We start from the raw sequence: 21770 nt of genomic DNA on the forward strand, positions 1-21770 counted from the left end.
AAAAAAAAAAAAAAAAAAAAAAAAAAAAAAAAAAAAAAAGTTTTAAGTTGCTTCAAATACAAGCCATGTCAACCCAGAGTTCCTATTTTCATAATCGCTCTCGTTCAAATATGATCTTGGTTCATTTATGTACTCCTTAATTTACTTGGATATCATAACGATTCACATTTTTAAATAAACTCTCTCTATAGTAGACGCGTTTTAGTAGGGCTAGACCCTCTCCATAGTAGTCGCGTTTTAATACAATGAGGCTGAAAGCGATACGTAATGGGTCAAAACAGACAATATCTACTAGTGATAGGCAACCACTCTGTTTCAAGCTCTTCAAACGAAGCAACCAACTCTTTTCTATGTCTCTGTTTTTTATTCGTTTTTGTGTAAAGAAGAGTCGGTTTCCATTTGGGTTTGCAACCATTTGGGTCATGAGCTATCTCTTTTGATTCTCTAGCCCAATCTCATAAGAAAAAACAAGTCACATTCAAATGTTAGCTTTACGTTTGTGGTGATCCTTATGTTCGGGGCAATTATCACTACTGAAAACTCTTGCAGTTGTTCCTATTCACATTTCTCGAGAAGAGGTCGAACCGTGTTTTCCCATTAGACGACCAGTGTTAGTAAACCATTTTTTACGTATGGTTCCTTTGAGAACCCTTGTATGATTCTTTTGGTTCTTCTTTCGTGCATTTTTTATTTATGGTCTTAACATTTTTCAACCTTTGATACTCCACCTACATCTAAATACTCGCTTTGTTCAACTATATCCACATACCCATAAGCTCTCGAGACCCCCTCCTATCAGCATCTTATGATCTTCTCAAAGACCATTGCAAGCCCTCTCTATGAACCCAGTATTGTTGTAGAAAGTTAATCCGACCCAATGATTCAACTTGCCTTAAGCCTGATATCGCTCGTAACCGATATATGGATGTCTTTATTTAAAAAGATACTCCACCGACCTATTAAATTAGCTCAAGTTGCAATTTAATTATAAAGAACCAATGATTTGTGAGTGATTGGTATAAGATTTCTTGTCAAAAGTTTGATAGACTATATATATATTTTCTAAAAAGTAGAGAATAAAAGGAAACTTAAAATAAGACCAAATACTTGCTCTATCAACATCTCTATATTTAATCCAAAAGCACTTTAGAAAACTTTTGAACATTTTTCCAATGTTTGAAAAAAAATATTTGTCCATATGCTTAGCATAAATCATATACTTAATTTATTATTTATTACGACTCGGACTCTATCGGTCTGAGAAAAAAATCACGATGTTATCTTACGTTTAATTATAAGGACTTCAAGTTCGTATGGCGGAGCATATGGGTCTTTCTCGTGTTGTCATATGCACTCAAACTTTACACTAATTGTGTGCTTGGCAACATTACTCAAGATCTAGTGTTTGTTTGGATATGTATCTGAATGTTTAAACATTCTAGTAAGTCTTTAAACGGTTGATTGAATAGTTTGTCTTATGTCTAATAGTGTGAGATCCCACATCGATTGGAGAAGGGAACGAGTGTCTGCGAGGACACACTAGGCTTCGAAGGGAGGTGGATTGTGAGATCCCACGTCGGTTGGGGAGGAGAATGAAGCATTCTGGAAACCTCTCCCTATAAGACACGTTTTTAAACCTTAAGGGAAAGTCCAAAGAGGACAATATCTACTAGCAGCGAGCTTAGACTCTTACAAATAGACAAAGGTTAAACATGTTAGAAACACCTTATTGATATAAAAGATTTGAATAGATTTGGAGTGAAAATGTAAATGGAAGACATGATTTTGAGTGGTGAGTTGAAGGTCCAATATAGGGTAGTGGAGAGGGCAAAGGATGACCTTAATCTTAATCAAAGTGATTAATTAGGCCATTAACGACGCTTATTACTTTTCTAACTTTTGTTTTCGAGGCAAACCGTGATACGTAAGGAGCCAAAACGGACAATATTTGTTAGTAGTGGACTTCGATTGTTACAAATGGTATTAGAGCTAGACACAAGACGGTATACTAGTAAGGACACTAAACCCCAATAGGTGGATTGTGAGGTTTCATATTGGTTGGAGAATGGAACGAAGCATTCTTTATAAGGGTATGAAAATCTCTCCCTAGTAGACGCATTTTAAAACTATGAGGCGTACGTAACAGGACAAAGTGAACAATATCTACTAGAGATGGCTTAGGCTGTTACAAATAGTATCATCAGAGCCAGACACTGGACAGTTGGGCCCCAAAAGGGGTGGATTGTAAGAAAGCATTTCTTATAAGGGCGTAGAAACCTCTCCCTAAAAGACATGTTTTAGAGGACGTTGGGCTCGAAGAGAGGTGGATGGTAAGAAAGCATTCCTTGTAAGGGTGTAGAAACCTCTCCCTAAAAAACATGTTTTAAAATCGTGAGGCGGAGAGTGATACGGTAGGGTTGGAGTATTAGAAGCGTGTAGTGGAGCAGGAACATAAAGTGTCTTTTTTCCCTACCTCACACTTGCTACAAGAACCTTTTCTTGTCACCTTCTTCAAGGCTGGCTTTGTTACTGTACTGATATGCTGCTGCACTGTTTTGATCCCCATTTATATTCCTCCCATTTTGTTCTTGCTTCCTTCACCTCTCAATTTCTCAGCTGGAGCTCCACCTTCTGTCACAGTTATGGCTTTTCACTCAGCTTTCTTCCTGCTTTTGTTCCTCACTTCCTCCATCTCTGCTTCTTCTCAAGCTTTTACTGCTACTTCTACTGCTCCCAATCAGTCCCAGTTCTTCCTTCTCATGCAAAACACTGCCTCGGGAAAGCTCCTCACTGATTGGGATCTTTCCAAAGGTAAATCCTTCTGCAACTTCACCGGAATCGACTGCAATGACCGAGGTAGCGTCGTTCGGATCGATATCTCTGGCCAGCCTCTCTCTGGTGGCTTCCCCGAAGATCTATGCTCTTACCTCCCAGAGCTACGAGTTCTTCGTCTCGCCCATACTGGTTTCCAGGGACGTTTTCCTCCAGGAATCACTAATTGTTCACTCCTTGAAGAGCTTGACATGAGCTCCATGAATCTCAATGGAACAATCCCGGATTTGTCGCAAATGAAACAACTACGTCTGCTCGACTTATCGTACAATTCCTTCACTGGCGACTTTCCCATGTCGGTTTTCGACCTTGTGAATCTTGAGGTGCTGAATTTCAATGAGAATTATAATCTCAACTTATGGAAGTTGCCTGAGAAGATCTCCAGATTGAAGAAGCTGAAATCCATGGTGTTGACAACGTGTATGTTAGACGGGGAAATCCCGAGATCGATTGGGAACATGACGTCTCTTGTCGATCTCGAACTCAGTGGGAACTTTCTCAAGGGAGAGATCCCAAAAGAAATCTCCTTACTGAAGAACTTGCAACAGCTTGAACTCTATTACAATGAACTCACAGGAAACATACCAGAGGAATTCGGAAATCTAACGGAGCTCGTCGACGTCGACATGTCAGTGAACCTTTTAACAGGAGAGCTACCAGAATCCATTTGCAAACTCCCAAAGCTTAAAGTTCTACAGATTTACAACAATAGTCTAACAGGAGAGATCCCAAGTGTACTAGCTAACTCAACAACACTAACTATGCTATCACTTTATGACAACTTTCTTACAGGACAGATTCCACAAAAGTTGGGGAAGTACTCACCAATGGTCGTCGTCGACTTGTCGGAAAATCGCCTGTCGGGGCCATTGCCATTGGATATATGCAGAGGGGGGGAATTGCTATACTTTCTTGTCCTGCAAAACAGCCTTTCTGGAGAAATCCCAGCAAGTTTCGCCGAATGCGAGTCGATTTTGAGGTTTCGGGTTAGTTTCAATCAGTTGGTAGGAGAAATTCCTCAAGAACTTTTGGCTCTCCCCCATGTTTCAATCATTGATGTTGCTCATAATCATCTCACTGGTTCCATTTCAAGTTCTATCTCACAGGCAAGAAACTTATCAGAGTTGTTCTTGCAAAGAAACAGGATTTCTGGAGTTATCCCGCCGGAGATTTCAGGAGCAACCAATCTGGTGAAGCTTGATCTCAGCAATAATCTTCTCTCCGGTCCGGTGCCGTTCGAGATCGGCAATCTGAAGAAGCTTAATCTGGTGATGTTACAAGGAAATCAGCTGGATTCATCGATCCCTAGTTCATTCACTTCGTTGAAATCCCTCAGTGTTCTTGATCTCTCAAACAATCGTTTTTCCGGCGAAATCCCAGAAAGTTTGAGTAAATTGTCCCCAAATTCTTTGAATCTTTCGAACAATCAACTTTCCGGTCAAATTCCTCTGCCTTTCATCAAACAAGGATTGGCGGATAGATTTTCCGGCAATCCAAATCTATGCATTCCACCGGCGTATTTCATTTCAACGGAACAGAAATTCCGAATTTGCTCGCGTTTTCCCTTCGCAAAACGTCTGAATTTCATCTGGACAATCGGAATTCCATTGCTCATCTTCATCACCGCCGCCGTCCTGTTCATAAAACGCCGAATCACAACCAGAAAGACCTCAGACATCGAGAACAAAGAAACCCTAACTTCGCGATTCTTCGACCAAAACTCGATTCTAGAAGCCATGGCGGAAAAGAACATCGTCGGTCACGGTGGATCCGGAACCGTCTACAAAATCGAGATCGGAAAAGGAGAAATCGTCGCCGTAAAGAGGCTATGGAATCGGAGAGCGAAACATCTCGTCGACAAGGAATTGAAAACAGAAATCGAAACCCTAAAAACCGTACGGCACAAGAACATCGCCAAACTCTACAACTACTTTGCGGCTCTAAATTGCAGCCTTATGGTTTACGAATATATACCCAACGGAAACCTCTGGGACGCGCTTCATAAAGGGTGGATTCATCTCGATTGGCCCACGCGCCACCGCATCGCGGTGGAAATCGCCCAAGGCCTCGCTTATCTCCACCACAACTTCTCGCCGCCGGTAATCCACAGAGACATCAAAACCACAAACATTCTGCTCGACGCAAATTACCAACCCAGAATCGCAGATTTCGGCATAGCCAAAATCCTACAACGAGGCAAAGACTCAACCGGCTCTATAATCGCCGGAAAAACCTCCGGCTACTTAGCTCCCGGTAAGTTTCTTCATCAATTCCATTACAAATTCCAAACCCCATTATCAATTTCCATTGAACATTATAAATTACAGATTATGCAGATTCATCAACAGCAACAACCAAATGCGACGTGTACAGTTTTGGGGTGGTTTTAATGGAGCTGATTACCGGGAAGAACCCGATTGAAGCCGAATATGGAGATAACAAGAACATTGCACACTGGATTTCGAACAAAATCGACACAAACGAACAAATTCTTGAGATTCTCGACAAAAGATTAAAAGGGTTGTTCATAAATGAGATAATTAAAGCATTGGGCATCGCAATTCGCTGTACTAAGAACAATCCAGAGCTTCGACCCGCCATGGGAGAGGTGGTTGAGCTTCTGCAAGAGGTGGATCCTTGCAAATTTGATCAAGCTTCGAAGATGTCAAAAAAGTAGGAGATTATACGTATGATGTCACTCAAATAAAGTGCCCCTTTTGAATCCAAAGTCCAAGGGGTGACTTTTTTTTTTTTTTTTTTTTTTTTTCTTCGTGAATTGATATTATATGTATGAATGAATTATATTATATGATAAAGATTAAGTGCTTTCTCCAACACTATGGGTAGGAAGGGAGAGTCAAAGATGACTAAGTTGTTGCCCTCTACTTGTTTTGGTTTGTAATGCCTAATAGATGAAAGACATAAGCTATGATTTTGTTTTTATCTCGATCTTTGTTCGGTTTTTTTTTCTCTTTCATAGTGTAGACGAGTTAAAGTTGGAAACTTTTTCTCAAATTACAATGAAAAAGACGGGATTTTTGTGAAGATAGATAAACATATCTGTAAGTGGCAATATGGTGGTAAAAATACGAAAAAATATTGCGTCTTTTTTTCACTTCCTTATAAGGATGTAAAGACTTTTCCTTAATAGACGTGTTTTAAAACTATGAGGCTGAAGACGATGTGTAATGGGTTAAAGCGGATAATATTTGCTAGTGGTGGGCTCGAGCTGTTATAGTTGATATCATAGTCAGGCACAGAGCGGTGTGCCAACGAGGACTCTAGCCCCTAAAAGGGGATGTGGAATGTGAGATCTCCCTAGTAAATACGTTTTAAAATCGTGAGGTTGAGGGCGATACGTAATGGGCTAAAGCAGACAATATCTACTAGCGGTGGTCTCGCGCTGTTACAGTTGTATTAGAGCCAGACACTGAGTGGTGTGCTAGCGAGGACGCTGCACTCCAACATCGAATGGAGATGGGAACGAAGCAATTCTTGTAAGGGTGTGGAAACCCCTCCCTAGTAGACACGTTTTAAAGTCATGAGGTTGAGAGCGATACGTAATGGGCTAAAACAGACAATATCTACTAACAGTGGCCTCGGGCTGTTATAGTTGTATTAGAGCCAGACACTGAGTGGTGTGCTAGCCAGGACGCTGCACTCCAACATTGGATGGAGATGGGAACGAAGCATTTCTTATAAGGGTGTGGAAACCTCTCCATAGTAGACACGTTTTAAAATCGTAAGGCTAAGGGCAATACGTAAGGGGCTAAAACAAACAACGTCTACTGTTTGTTATCAAGACCATTAGGTACAACAGTTAACTTTAAAAAAATACATCAATCAATCAATGGGTGATTTAAAATTGCAAAAGTTAAAACAACTTAAACTTTCTCGATACCCCGTCCAACAAAACAAGACACGAAATTGAATGATTTAACACGAACCGAACCACAAAGTCACCCAAATGGACCCATAATAAACAATTATTCAATACCCCTTTTGTCAAAATTGTCAAAAAAAATTCCCTTCCATAAAGGGGTCCGAGAATTGAAAGATAAGATCTCGAGTGTCTTTAGTGGAAGATGGTGATTAGCCCGCCCGACCCTTTTTGCTTTAAAGTGGGACCCCTCAATCTAATTCAAAAAATATTCAAATAATTGACCCATTATTGTGCCCAAAAATTACCATATATTATATCTATTAACCATATTATAAATTATTAATAATATGATGACAAAATTACATCACTAAAGCTTAAAAATTGGAAGCATAAGAAAAGCATCTTATTATATAATCATTATAAAATACTTTTATTTAATCATTTATAAGCCCAAACATAAGGCCTCAAATTCCTTCAATTATTGACCAAAGTAAAACCCTAGCGGATGTTATCCGTTCCGTCTATTACGTATCCTCGTTAACATCACGGTTTTAAAATACGTCTACTAGAGAGAGATTTCCACACCCTTATAAGAAATGGTTCGTTCTCCTCGTCTCTAATCGATGTGGAATCTCACAATCCACCCCCCTTGAGACCAGCATCCTCGCATTCGGTGATTGACTCTGATATCATGTGTAACAGCTCAAGCTCACTACTAGTAGATATTTACCGTTTTACCCTGTTATGTATTATCGTGAGCCTCATAGTTTTAAAACACGTCTACTAGAAAGAAGTTTTCACATTCATGTAAGAAATGATTTGTTCCCCTCTCCAACTAACGTGGGATCTCACAATCCACCCTCCTTGAGGCCAGCATCCTCGTAGGCACACCATTCGGTGATTGACTCTGATACCATTTGAACAGCTCAAGCTCACTGCTAGCAGATATTTACCGTTTTACCATGTTATGTATTGTCATGAGCTTCATAGTTTTAAAACGCGTCTACTAGAAAGAGATTTTCACATTCATATAAGAAATGACTCGTACCCCTCTCTAATTGATGTGGGATCTCACAATCCACTCCCTTTGAGGGTCAGCGTCTTCGCTGGTACACCATCCGTTGACTGACTCTAATACCATTTGTAACAACTCAAGCCCACTATTAACTGATATTGTACGTTTTAGCCCGTTACGTATTACCGTCAACCTCTTGATTTTAAAATTAAAGATTCGATTTAACGAGAATCCAAAGACGAACGACTTTATAATAATGCTCGTGACTAATTTTGTTTGTTGAAATAAAATTATTAAGTGACAAATTATTTACTAAATCTATCCCAACGTGTAAATGGAATAACAAAAAAGCAAGACGCTTATAAAATAAGAAACAAACAAAATTTAAAAGACAACCGTTATCATATTTTCAACATTTTTTAAAAATAAATAATTAATAAATATTTTTTTAAAAAATAAAATAAATAAAATAATAATAAAGATTATGCCTTTATGGGTTTGTTGGAAGAATGAGATTCATGGAGGCATCTGTTGCAATTGCCAATGTGGAGAATCCATTAAAACTTTGACCAAAAGGAATAGTTTTATTATTATTATTATTATTATTATTTTAAATAATTTTAAAGTGGAAAAAAAAAATCTCTAAGGTTCCAAATCTTTAATTATTTCAATTTTAAAAGCATTATCTTAATAGAAATATTGAATTTTATATCTGTCGATCTTACCAAGTTGAATACTGACTTTTCGTAAGAATAATTTTGACCTAACTAAACTTTATTCCTCATATACCTAAATGGTAAGGCATCTGTTTTTTTGTATCGACGTGTAAAGGTTCGAATCATTTTACAATCAGATCTATCAAGAACGAGCTGAGGATTACAGTGAAAGTGGTTGACTGTAGTTCCTGAGCCTCGAAAGAAAGTTCCTATAACAGCTTAAGGTCACTACTAATAGATATTGTTCGCTTTTGCCTATTACGTATTGTCGTCAGCTTCACAATTTTAAAAACGCATTTGTTAGAGAGAGGTTTTCACACCCTTGTGAGGAATGTTTCGTTTTTCTCTCCAACCGATGTGGGATCTTACAATCCATCACCTTGGGAGTCATTGTTCTCATTGGCATACCGTCTAGTGTCTAGCTCTGATACATTTGTAACAGCCTAACTCACAACTAGTAAATATTGTCTGTTTTGACCCATTACGTATCGTCGTCAGTCTCACAGTTTTAAAACACGTCTCCTAAGTTGAAGTTTCCACACCCTTATGAGGAATGTCTCGTTTCCTTCTCCTACCGATATGGGATCTTACAATCCACCACCTTGGGGGTCATTGTTTTCACTGGCACATCGCCCGGTGTCTAACTCTGATACCATTTGTAACAGCCCTAACCCACAACTAGCAAACATTGTCTGTTTTGACCCATTACATATCGTCGTCAATCTCACGGTTTTAAAACACATCTCTTAAGGAGAAGTTTCCACACCCTTATGAGGAATGTTTTGTTTCCCTCTCCAACCAATGTGAGATCTTACAATCCAGTGTTTAGCTCTGATACTATTTGTAACAGCCCTAACCCACAACTAGCAAACATTGTCTATTTTGACCCATTACATATCGTCATCAATCTCACAGTTTTAAAACACGTCTCCTAAGGAGAAGTTTCCACACCCTTATGAGGGATGTCTCGTTTCCCTCTCCAACCGACGTAAGATCTTACAATCCACCACCTTGGAGGTCATTGTTCTCGTTGGCAAACCGCCCGGTGTCTAGCCCTAACCCACAACTAGCAAATATTGTCTGTTTTGACTCATTACATATCGTCATCAGTCTCACAGTTTTAAAACACGTCTCCTAAGGAGAAGCTTCCACACCCTTATGAGGAATGTTTTGTTTCCCTCTCCAACCGATGTGAGATCTTACAGCCCAATGTTTAGCTCTGATACTGTTTGTAACAGCCCTAACCCACAACTAACAAACATTGTCTGTTTTGACCCATTACGTATCGTCGTCAGTCTCATGGTTTTAAAACACGTCTCCCAAGGAGAAGCTTCCACACCCTTATAAGGAATGTTTCATTCTCCTCTCTATCCAATACGAGATCTCACAGCTCCACCCGAGATTCTTCAAAGATATCAAATTTCACCCCGACATCTCTTTCAAAAAAAAGCAAAAACCCATTAACCTAATTTAAAAAATAAAATTGAAAATAATAAAATAATAAAATAACAATAAGAAAAAAAAAATAAGTGTGTAGTGACACAAGCAAATATAAATATAAATATGAAGGGACAATAATTATGTATTCCATTAAGGAAAAATCAAGCAACTAATAAGAGAGCCAATTTCTAGATTCATATAATGGTATTTGGTGATATTATACTTGGAATGCATTACAAATATAAAATATTATTAATATTAATTAAACATATTTTAAATTTTTTTAATTTCAAAATGCTTTGTGGGGATATTTTTCCATATTCTCAAGGGACATTCAAATGTACTTTTATTTTTTTTTATTATAAAAATTTATTGTCCTCAAACTTTATATTATATTTTTATATAGCTTTATTTAATATAAATATCCACGACACGTCCATTAATTCTAGTACGCTGCTTGTCCGTCCATTTAATAAGTTGATGGTTCGATATTTCATTCTTAAACATATTCGATATTTTTTTTTTAAATTTAATTTTGTTAATTTTAATAATTCACCTTTGAAAATGTTCTCAATTGGGCCTATGCATGAACTTATTGGGCCTATAGTTGTGAGCCCAAGTTAGAGTCATAGTTGGGCCTTTGTCCTTGATGGACTTTAGACTTTTTATTTATTTATTTGGTGTAATCGTGTATCGAAGTGCTCGTGTTAGGAATCACGACGCTCCGCAATGATATGATATTGTCCACTTTGAGCTTAAGCCCTCGTGACTTTGTCTAATGAAGATAGTATTCCTTAGTTATAAATCCATGATCTTCTCCCAACAATACTAAACAGTGCTCACATTTGTCAAGGCTTTCTATTTGATTGTATCGAAAGGCCTGATGAATTGGAATTTTGTTATTGGGTTAGGTCATTTCGGGGCAAGAGGATCATTTCTGATGAAGAGAATGATTTGGAGTTCTTGCAGATTAGAACTGTGCAGTACCAGACACGAGATAGATCGAACAATGTGAGCCAAACCTAAATGGCTTGTCATAAATAATAATAATAATAAATAAACTCAACCGCCGACCAAATTTGACCAACACAAAGTTTCCAGCTCACTTCCTCTTCTTGTCGTTATCCACTATTGGATAAATTAAAATACAGTTGGTGCCCACGTGGAAGCCACGGCAACGAAAGAAGCCAGCAAGGCTCCCATATTTTCAAGTAAAAAAAATATATATATATATATATTTTTCGACATCCACGCTGTCACTAGTGATAATAATTTTTTGTTACTATTTTAACCTTTAAAAATTATTTATAAAAACAATAATGAGTAATAATAATGTGGGCCCAATATGAAGACATGCGAAGCCCAGAATGACGTGGATTTTCGGAGAAAAATAAATAAATAAATAATAATATTAAAAGTCGCTAACTTAATTTCCAAGTAACTCGAATTCAGCAGGAAGCTTCGTTGAATCGGCGTTCCGCGTCACAAGGCACTTGGAAATCGCCGATTTGTTAAATTACTCAAATACCCTTCTCTCTTATTGAAGTTTCAAAGACGATAACCGACTTTGACTTTGCGAATTCGTAAGGCTATACGTGTAATTTTGATTTCGATGGGTGACTGGGAAACGGATACATATGGCAGCACGCTAAGTTTCATCGCCTCGATTCTGCTGGTTCTTTCGAAGCGAAATTTCAGTGCCGGCTTTCGATCCCAGAGACTGGTAGAATCCATGGCCTCCTCTAAGCTTCTGATGCATAAGCAATTCAGGAAGAAGATGGTGGAATCGGTTGCGGTTCGGGCTCCTCCGAAGCCTTGTTCGAGAAACCCTATCGATTCCTCCTCTTGTCATCACTTATCCGATTCTTCGCAGTCTTTGATTCAAAACTACTCCAATTTCAAGGCCAGTGGTTTGCCTTCTCGTTTCATGTTCTATCAGGATAGGTTGTGGGTTGATTTCGATAATCGAGTGATTGGAATATTGCGAGCGGGTTTCTCCGACCGGAATCCGGCGATTGAACTGGAAATCGATGGATCGACGTATCTGTTTGATATGTATAGGATGTTACAGATTGATTTGGAAACTGGTAGACAGAGATCGGTTGCTTGGATCGATGAAAATGGGAAGTGTTTTTTCCCCAAAGTCTTTATCGGCGATGAGAGTGAGGGAAATACTCGGAGTTTGTCGAATCCGAAAATTGAAATTGAGATTAAGATTGATCGGAAGTCCGGGAAACGAAAGAGGGAAGCGATGGAGATGGAGGAGGAAGAAAATGAAGTGAATTCCAGCAATGAACATGTGGAAGTGAAGCCATTGAAAATACCGCGTGTTGTTGCGAATGATTCAGAAGCTCATGTATGGCCGAAGGCGAAGGCGCTGAGTGAAGGAGATAGTGCGTACACGTTAGTAAGCAATTTCTTTCTCCCTTCAATGAAAAAGGTTGATCCCAGTTCTGCAATCACCTCAATTCATCAGTGCACCCGCACGGGGCCATTGGAAAAAGCTCGCCTCGATGTGTTTCAAAAGCAGAATGAGATTACAACGGCTGCCCGTGGTGTGTCCAATATGGTTTATGCATGGTATGGAGCTTCTGCAACAAGTTTGGCGGGAATTTTGGCTCATGGATTTGGGGAGCCTCTTCAGGTGCCTGCCGCCGATACTCATGGAATTGGAGTTTACTTATCTCCATTGGGCTTGCCTCATTTATGGTAATTTGGCTTTCATTTTCGTCTAGCTACTTCTAGTTTATGATTATGTGTTCTCACCATATTCAAATGCACAATTAACTGTGATTCCCAGTTCTACGCTATCAGAGGTCGATGAGGATGGTATAAAACATATGGTTTTATGTCGAGTAATATTGGGTAATGTTGAAAAGGTTGAAGCAGGATCTCAGCAATCCCATCCGTCGAGTACAGAGTTTGACACTGGTGTGGATGATCCAACATGTCCTAAACGGTATATTGTCTGGTGTAGTAATATGAACAGACACATTTTACCAGAGTACATAGTGAGTTTCAGATCAAATTATCGTTTGCCAGGTAAATATTCTTATTGATTGGGTTTATTTGCTTTATCCTCTTCGCTTTTTTAGTTTCGTTGATGATTCTTTTTTCCAGGTAAGTTGGGGGAATCGACAGATACGAAGTATTCCCTCGTGAAATTACTTTCGAAGATGAAGAATTCGCTGCCTACCTCTAAAGTTCAAGAGGTTGCGACATTGTTTCAGACATTTAAGGTGAGTCTTTGTTGTGTAACTTTTAAAAAGATGCACTCCTATTCACTAAAAGAAAAAATGAAAGGGTAAGAGAAGAATGTGAAATAGGACTAAGTAATTGAAGATAATATGATGCTAATTTAGCAACACGCATTTGATCATTACAGGCAGGAAAATTGGGAAAAGATGTTCTTGTTAAAAGGCTGCGATCAATTGCTGGAGATGACATGCTTCTATCCTTAATTCGTGAAATTCGAGAATGTCAATGAGGTTCTTCCAAGTTTTATTTGGAAGCATTTCAAATTTCAATACTTATGCTTTGTCGTTTGATTGAACAAGTTGTCAGATGTTATGATACCAGTAGTTTTAGGAAAGAAAGCTCAATATACAATAGAAAGATAAGAAACATTTGTAATTTTTCCTCAAACACATCTTATGTGCAGAGATTTCCATAGAGTTCATCTTAGCTCTTGATTGCCAATCTTCTATATGTCAATATATTCTTCTACAAGATCGTGTTTGATTTTGACCTTTTTTTATTTTATTTTTTGAGGAAGTTCCACAGTTTAGCGTAAAAATTCGAGGCAAAAATAAGGATTGTGCCCATGCTCTAACCCACCCATGTTTGCATTCATCTGAAATTTGTTTGAACTCGAGTAACATAGTACATAATTTAGATTGAAATTTCCCACTTCTATGCAACAAATATTTAGGCTCTTTGATGTTCTTTTCACTCTGAGCAGGATTAGAATATTTTCCGGGAGGAACTATAAGTATTTGAAGTTAGAAGAGAGTTCTGTTATGCTTATTGAATACCATTTTATAAACACCATAAGAAGGGATCCCCAGTCCCCTCATGATTTTTAGTAATGTTTCACGTCTTTTGAATTATCTAGCAGTTCAATTAACCTTTTCCATGAGTTGTTCTTTCGTCTGTATATTACACTTTTACCTAGAAGAATTCCTTGTTCTATTTAATAATCACCTCTTAGGTTGCATGAGATTCCAACATGTTATTTGCAATTAATTTGTTTTTATGAGTTAATGTATGAGAAGTATTATTGTGGAGACCACATCGTTGATCGATCGAACAGTGAAATACACAAAAGCATGAAACTGATATGCATACTAGTTTCCTAGTTTGTATTTAGATATTAATAACAGGAGAAAAAAACTAATGTATTTTGAAATTTATGTGAGCATCTTATTCAAAATTCTGTGAATGTGATACTGAGGTTCTCCAGCAGGAAATTATTGGTAAGTATTGCTTTTCCTCAAGAGATATGAAAGATGTTTTGATATTGAATCCCACGGTTAATCAATCAGGAAAGACTCCAAAGGTTGAATTTATTATCTTATTGCATTGCTGTTCTCTCATTCTTAGAAATTCCCTTTTTCTAATACCATGTTCCTCCCTTGTTCTTGTAGAGCTAATTTTTCCAACTTCTGTAAGTCTCTTAACAAAAGTTTGTTCTTATGATAATGTCATGTTTTCAATTAGTTTTACATTCAGTACTACTACAGTAGAAGAAGTCAATCTTTATAAAGCTCCTTCCCTAGATATTTTCATGGCTACGTTTTTTCAGGTCGCAGGAGGACTTTTTTTTTTTTTTTTTTTTTCTCCTTATAAAAGCTCCCGTTTCATATACAAATACAGACATCTGCACATGCACACACAATACTAACATCGGGAAAACTGTCGGGTCATCATGGTTTGAAGTCGAGATGTAGGCTAACGAAAAATGTGAGGATTTGGAAATGATGGTTCATTTCTGCTTAGAGTCCTTTAGGGGCATTTCTTTACCCTTTTTTTTTTTTTTTGTTGATCTCATAGATACTGGTTTATGCGCTGGACAGTGAAATAACTGATACCAAGAACGAGTTGATCAGCACATGCTATTTAATCTATTAAATTACTTTTAATGTTGGTGCTCATAATTATTGTTATTAACGACCAGTTTTTTGCAGGCTGGAAAGATGGCGACAGATTGTTGAGACTGGTGTCCGGGCCAGTTATCTGGATGACAGATCTTTAGCAGAAAATATTTGCATTCAGAGGTGGGTTAATGTTCAGTTCTATATAATTTTGGCACCATCCATGATTTCATTATCTCTTTGCTAGTGCTGACCCTGTATGATTTGTATTTTTTTATTGTGATACTTTGTGTTTATTACCTGGTAAGGTAGCTGATGAAGTTGATTGTGTATAAGGAACTTTTTGTCAAGGGCAAGATGAAGAAAAATTCTTGCTTTGTGAGGGTAGAGCTCTTGGATTCCTGAATCTTGTTGTGAAATTTCTTGCGAATCTGATCTTATGTGCGTGAAAACCATCCCCCATTCATCAAACTGAGTTCTAATAAAAATAAAGATCTTGTCTGATGATGTATCTTCAAACTTTTATGTATTTCTTTGCCTTTTAGCATTGGATACAGAGAATTCATGCTGCAACACGTTGCGAAGGAGGTTTTGTGTTACTTATCTTACCTTGTTACTAGGTGCCAGGATTACAGATGTTTCTCACAGAGTTGACCATTTTATTGATCAAGAGTCGAGCACGAGTCTAGTGACCGAAGAATTTAGGGAGTGAATATTCTTATTACATATTGAAGATGTTTGTTATTTATCAAGTCAAAGATCTTTAATCTCTCTGGATGATAAATGTTCATGTGATGTGATCTCTTTCCCCAACTTCACTCTAATACAGTATTTCATTATTGATGTGCCAATGAAAATGACTCCCATTTCAACTCATGCAGTCTCAAGCTGATGCTCTCTGGGAGTGGGGGGACTCCAAGGTGCCATTGGTGCTGGCTCGAAACATGTGTAGATTCCCCAGCAAGCGTTCATCACGGATTGGAGAACGAAGGTACGTTCTTGTTCGTGTAACACGTTTTTAAAACAAACGATAAAATTCTAAGATATTATTTATAATTTAGCCTCTTTCTTTTACATCACAATCGAATCTTCGACGTAAAAAAGTTACGTCGAAGAGTATAGGATGTTCTTATTATATATTTCTTATATGTAATTCGGGTATCGAGGCTCATCCTCACCGATTTTTTAGGAGACCCGAAAGTTGGCTCTTCTGAATTTCAAGGGGCCAGAGATTTGAATTCTCTCCATTGAAGCATTTGGTTCTAACAGAGGACATAAGAAGTGTTCCAAGATTCCAGATGTTCTTGATGTATTTGTTTTCCAATCTTCTCCGCTTTTCTCCTTTCCACATTCTTACGCAAAATTATTCAAGAATATGAACCTATTGGAAAGAAGAGTGGCTTGATAACGACTTTACTTTAGAGCAGGATTTGTTCTAGTGCTCGGTTACAATCGAGGTTTGTTTGCAAAGATCACGAGCACGTATTGTGTATATATATTGTGTGAGAGATTCAAACCTTTGATTTATTGGTCAAAGGTTCATGCCTTGATTAGTTGAGCGATGTTTAAGTTAGCATATAAGTCATAGTTAAGCTTTATACGTCTAAAACATTTTCTAATCTCTTAATCACTTGAACATGTTCAAGATGTTCAACATACTTAAGGCTATAATTTTTACGAAATACATCATCTGTCGGAATAAATTTTAAGATGAATAATTTAAGTAATCTATACTTAGAGTTTAGTCAATTGATGAATGATCTAAGTAATCTATACTTAGAGTGTAATCAATGATTTAAGTAATCTATAATGAGTATGCAAAAACTAACCCAAGAGGCAAGGGATGTGAAGTTTTGGTAAAGCTGATAGTTACAAAGCCTTATACAACGCATGTCAACATCGTCATTGACAAATGTTGTACATCGCCTATGAAAAGCTCTAAATAGGCACGTGGTCGTTTAGAGTCGAAAAAGTAGGAATTCACCCTTAAGAGTGAAGTCGTTGATGGCTATGCCGAAAGGTCAAGGAAGTTGCTGAGCATATAAGAGAGCTAGAGATCAGGTAAACAGCAACTGTAACTATAACGGTCTTAAGGTAGCGAAATTCCTTATCAAGTAAGTTCTGATCAACACGAAAAATGTAACGATCTGGATACTATCGTGAAGAGAGGTTTGATGAAATAGACACGTCTGTGAAGATACAACTACCTGAACTTACATAGAAACACTCTATAAAAGCATCCGAGTGGAAAGAAAAAGGATGATAGTGGAGGGAATGAGTAGCAGTAATGGTAACAGTAGAGCCCATTTGGGATCAATCACTTTGATCTCTCTTTCATTTTTCTTCTAATTCCATATTCCCAAATCATTTGCCTTTCTTCATCATTACAATAATAATGTATCTCAATGTTGACTTCCATCTCTCTTGGTCGGCCGTCCGCGGTGGCCGGCCACCACTCCCCTTGGTGGCTCGTTGGGACTCCATCTTCCATATGTTCGGTTTAATCTTCTCTAAATATCTCTTTCCGTCTATTAGAGTTTCACACCGTACGATGATCTTTAAAGTTAAAGAGTTCATCAAAATACATATGTTCGAGTTGATAAGGATAAGAACAAGTTGTCGAGGGTCCATAAATCGACAAACAGATAGCTATTTGAAAGGTGAGAAGCACATGGTTGGTAGCTCAAATTCTTAATAAAGACAAATCTCGACCAATACGTATATTTAAAAATGTAAATGTTGAACAGAAAACACTCGCACTCTTTATTAACACCAATCGAAAAGAAATTACGAAATTACAAGATAGTCGGTAGATTACTACTACATTTTGTTTTACTCAATAATACAATTTATTCTTAAATTATCTAACTATTATTGAACTCGATAATAAGTAGAGTGGAACACTGTTGGCTGAACAAAAGACGTATGACTTGAGATCGATCTCCGATCTGTTGTCGGGAAAAGGGCCCTAGCGTCATTCTCAAGCCACCTGCAACGGCCTTAGTCGATCGAGTAGTTCGCTCCTTCTCTTTCTCCTTATTCTGTTTCGGTTGAGGTGGAAACTCTTCCCAGCCTTCTGTCGAGTACCCAATTTCCTATTCCTTCAATCTGGGATATGCTATCTCAAGAGAATCAGGTCCATTGAATTAGTGATGATATTCTTATAATGTTCGAGGGACTTTTAAAAAATATATATATATAACATAAAATAATTAAAGAAAATAGACATAGAATCTTATCCCTTTGTGCATTTATTTTTTTAACCTAACCCATGTCACTTGGGTTAATATATAGATATATGTCACATCTTCTAATTAAATTATAAAAATAATACTAATTAAAAAAAACCCATCAAATTAACAATAAGCTTTAAATATTCAAATAAATATGAATTTAATAATAATAAAATCAGTTGTACGTTAAAGAGGTACCCCTTTTGTGGGGTTATTATTTTATTAATTGTTATTGGACTTGACCACCGTGGCAATCCATTGGTCACACCACTTCCAACTCATCCATGTCATCTTTTTACGTGGCACCTTTCAATTTTAATAACTTTATGTATTATATTGCTTTAAAAAAAAACATAAAAAAATAAAAATATCTTCCTTTCCTCATCCACTTGTGTTGTAATTATTTATTATACACTTAAAAACTCACTTTAAAAAAATTAATTTTAATTTAATATTTACGGCAATTAAAAATAGTTTAATTTTGTGTTCGTTGGATCAAAATTTCACGAATTTTCATGATTATTGATTATAAAAGTCACTATCATATCGAATATGTATATTTTTTTAATTACGTGACAATAAATAGATATTTTTATTAAGTCTTGTTTTAGTTGTGTTTTTATATTATAATATAGTTTATTTTTAATTTTTTTATTCGGGTGAATTATCTCTGAGAAAATAAAATATAATATTGAAAAAATATTTATTTTATTTTTTTATGTCCACGTGTCATCAATCTAGAGGTCTATGAGGTGGCAGTCCTCAAGCAACACCTAAGCCATTGTGTGTTAACTTGGTGCACGTTGGACCTAAAATCTAGCCTAACATGGAGCCCTCCTATAAGATTCATGCTACAAAATTTGGCCCGATTCCGTTCGATGGTTCAATAGTTATTTCTCCATCGGTTTGGTTCGAGGGTCCGTGAATCTCAGAAGCCCACCTTAGATCACATGTTATCGAACCAACGTACCAAAACTATATAGCTAATTACGAGCTACTTTATCACAAGGTCTAATGTAAAGTTTATCGTTTTCATGGGTAACATTAGAAACAAAGCTAGAAGTAAAGCTAGAAGTATTGATGAATGGAGCGGGAAAACGTCTTTTTCGAATAGAAAACTTTATTATTGTGTTTCTATCTTTGATCTCTCTGTCGAGGATCTAACGAGCTATTCTTCTTATTGCCAATTGATTTTAAAATTGAAGGTTCGTGTTTCTTTAATATGATATTAAAATTCATGAACTCATATATATATATATATCTCGAAAAGATTAAACGACAAATTTTGTTCGTGAGTTGTGTTTGAACAATTGGGGTGGGAATTTAATTTTGAGAAGATTTGGGTGATCTTTAGAATTTAAATTTGTCAATAAATTTGACATTTTGAGAGATGAAAGTTATGAAATTAATATTTGTTCTTAATGAAGTGTTGGAATATTCTCATCTAAATTGGAATCATTCCTTATGCTTTACGAAAGATTCTTAACTTAGTCTAAGTTCTTGAAGGTTGCGCCTTCAACATGTCATAACATATTCCTTCCTACTTTTCATTTTTTAAAATAAATATCGAAATTTATCGATGTTTTTTAATTTTTTTTTTTATCGTTGAGAAAATTCAAATTTTTAACTAGAGATGTCTATTTGAACAGGGAATACGATACTAAATGCAAATTATATTTCTTCTCTCTGACCGCCCGTCTCATTTTAATAATATGTTATTAATTTTTTTTTACATATTTTTTAATATAAATTATATCGGAGAATGAAAATTATTTTAAAAAATATTCTTGTGTTAAAGGTTTCTGCATCCTTACAACAAAATGTCATTCTCCTTTCCCACCGATATGGGATCTTATAATCTACTCTCTTGAGGTCCAGTATCCTCACTGACACACTGCTTGTTGTGTGGCTCTGATACCATTTATAACCTATCGCTAACCGATGTTTAAATAATAATAATAATAATAATAATAATAAATAATGGAGAATTTTGCTATTTCTAGATTTCTATATATTTATTATATTTATAATAATAAATTTGAGAATTTTGGGTCACAAAAGGACGTGACATTTCTTTATGGGAAAATTTGACACTAATAAAATAAAATAAAATAAAATAAAATAGACATAATTGAATAGAATTGAACGAAGTAAAGAGAAAGTTCTCGAAATGTCTGGATTTAATTCAAAAGGGTAGACCTATTTTTAATATTATTTTTCTAGAATATGTCTAAAAATTCAAATATTTACCTATAAAATATGAAATTAATGATACAAAAATCAAAAAAAAGATGGAGTTTTTTAAAATTAAAAAATAAATAAATAATTATCCAACGGTTTAATTTAATCCTATATAATAGAAAATAAATAATATATGGATTTACATTATTAAAGAGTGAGATTAATAGAAAAATTTAAGATCTTTATAATTATTATTACTTTTAATAATGTTGGTTAAATTAGGGTATTTTTATTGGTGAATTTTTAATGTTCTTTATTAAAATATTTTCCTTTTTATGACTTTTTTTTTTATTATTATTATTAGATTTGGAACAATAGAAATGTGTAGAAAAATATTTAAAATTAATGGCAAAAAAATAATAATAATAAATAAATAAAATAAAATAAAACATGATGAGATAAGGAAGAGTCACCGTTCTCCGGCGGAATATAACCTGCCACACTCTCTCTGTCACCTCACCTCAGCTGGGGGACCGATCCACAAAATTGACCGATCAGATACGACACCACCACCGGCGGCCGCAGATCTCCAACCACCAAACCTTATTTTGTCTCCCAATCAAACCATTTCCATTTTCCATCTTTCCGGCGCCAGCCGAGCCTGCCGAAGCTGTCTACACGACGAAGGGTCCTAAGTCGATGACATACGCCACAGGCTTAGGCCATGGAAGTAGCTATAGATATAACTGTCGAGGAATACATCTCTATTGATACGAGTCGTTTTGGAGAAGTCTAAATCAAAATAAACAATATCATATCATTGTAGTGAGTCGTGGTCACGCTAATTGTGTTCCACATGGATGGCTTTTTTCTCTTCACAAAACACAAGGGTGTCTTTGGTGTCAAAAAGTTGTGGCGTTGGCTATTGCCACAACTATGGGGGGAGGGCCAACCGGCCAACCCATACCTGTCCAAAATATAGCCTTTTATAGATTCTTTTTCTCTTTTTCATGTCTAATAAACATATCTATAATTGGTCCACGTGTTCGAATTCGAATTGAATTCTAGAACTAATAAAGTGTTCGAGAATTGAAAAATAATTGTATTTGAAATAGAATTAAAATCGTAACAGCTCAAGCTCACCTCTAACCGATATATTGTTTGCTTTCACTTGTATCCCCCATTTCCAACATGGGATCTCACAATTCACCTCTTTGAAAGTCAAACGTCTTTACTGGCACACCACCCAGTATCTAACTCTTATTCACTTTCTTTGGGACTGCCCGGTGTCTAGCTCTGATTCACCCTCATTGAGAGCCTAGCGTTCTAGTTGGCACATTGATCTAGCTCTTATTCACCTTTATTGGGAGCCTAGTG

The 21770-nt window shown here is 36.6% G+C and overlaps 2 protein-coding genes and 1 long non-coding RNA gene across 8 annotated transcripts; all 3 read left to right on the top strand.

Annotated features, from left to right (window-relative positions):
- Positions 1-116: 116 nt before the first annotated feature.
- On the top strand, positions 117-15066 carry LOC111454531. Its single transcript, XR_002712443.1, has 3 exons — positions 117-129; positions 8665-8670; positions 14830-15066. It is a non-coding gene; the product is annotated as an uncharacterized LOC111454531 (long non-coding RNA).
- On the top strand, positions 2542-5775 carry LOC111454521 (receptor protein-tyrosine kinase CEPR1-like). 2 transcript variants are annotated; one of them, XM_023096016.1, is made up of 2 exons: positions 2542-5085; positions 5160-5775. In XM_023096016.1, exons 1-2 carry the CDS (start codon positions 2643-2645, stop codon positions 5507-5509), a joined length of 2793 nt encoding a protein of 930 aa, XP_022951784.1. In that variant the 5' UTR covers positions 2542-2642; the 3' UTR covers positions 5510-5775. The 2 variants fall into 2 exon arrangements, with proteins under 2 accessions (XP_022951784.1, XP_022951785.1); XM_023096017.1 differs by having other exon boundaries at positions 5169-5775.
- LOC111454523 (probable inactive poly [ADP-ribose] polymerase SRO3) lies at positions 11484-16405 on the top strand. 5 transcript variants are annotated; one of them, XR_002712439.1, is made up of 8 exons: positions 11484-12595; positions 12687-12928; positions 13007-13125; positions 13272-13374; positions 15073-15420; positions 15525-15770; positions 15861-15970; positions 16169-16405. XR_002712439.1 is itself a non-coding variant. In XM_023096022.1 (5 exons), the coding sequence occupies exons 1-4, from the start codon at positions 11499-11501 to the stop codon at positions 13371-13373; spliced, it is 1560 nt and encodes a 519-aa protein (XP_022951790.1). In that variant the 5' UTR covers positions 11484-11498; the 3' UTR covers position 13374; positions 15073-15483. The 5 variants fall into 5 exon arrangements, 1 of the variants encoding a protein (XP_022951790.1); XR_002712437.1 differs by lacking the exon at positions 15525-15770 and having other exon boundaries at positions 15073-15162; XR_002712438.1 differs by lacking the exon at positions 15525-15770 and having other exon boundaries at positions 15073-15162; positions 15861-16402.
- The last annotated feature ends 5365 nt before the right edge of the window (positions 16406-21770 follow it).

This window comes from Cucurbita moschata, unplaced genomic scaffold, assembly GCF_002738365.1.
Source record: "Cucurbita moschata cultivar Rifu unplaced genomic scaffold, Cmos_1.0 Cmo_Scf00016, whole genome shotgun sequence".
NCBI lineage: Eukaryota > Viridiplantae > Streptophyta > Magnoliopsida > Cucurbitales > Cucurbitaceae > Cucurbita > Cucurbita moschata.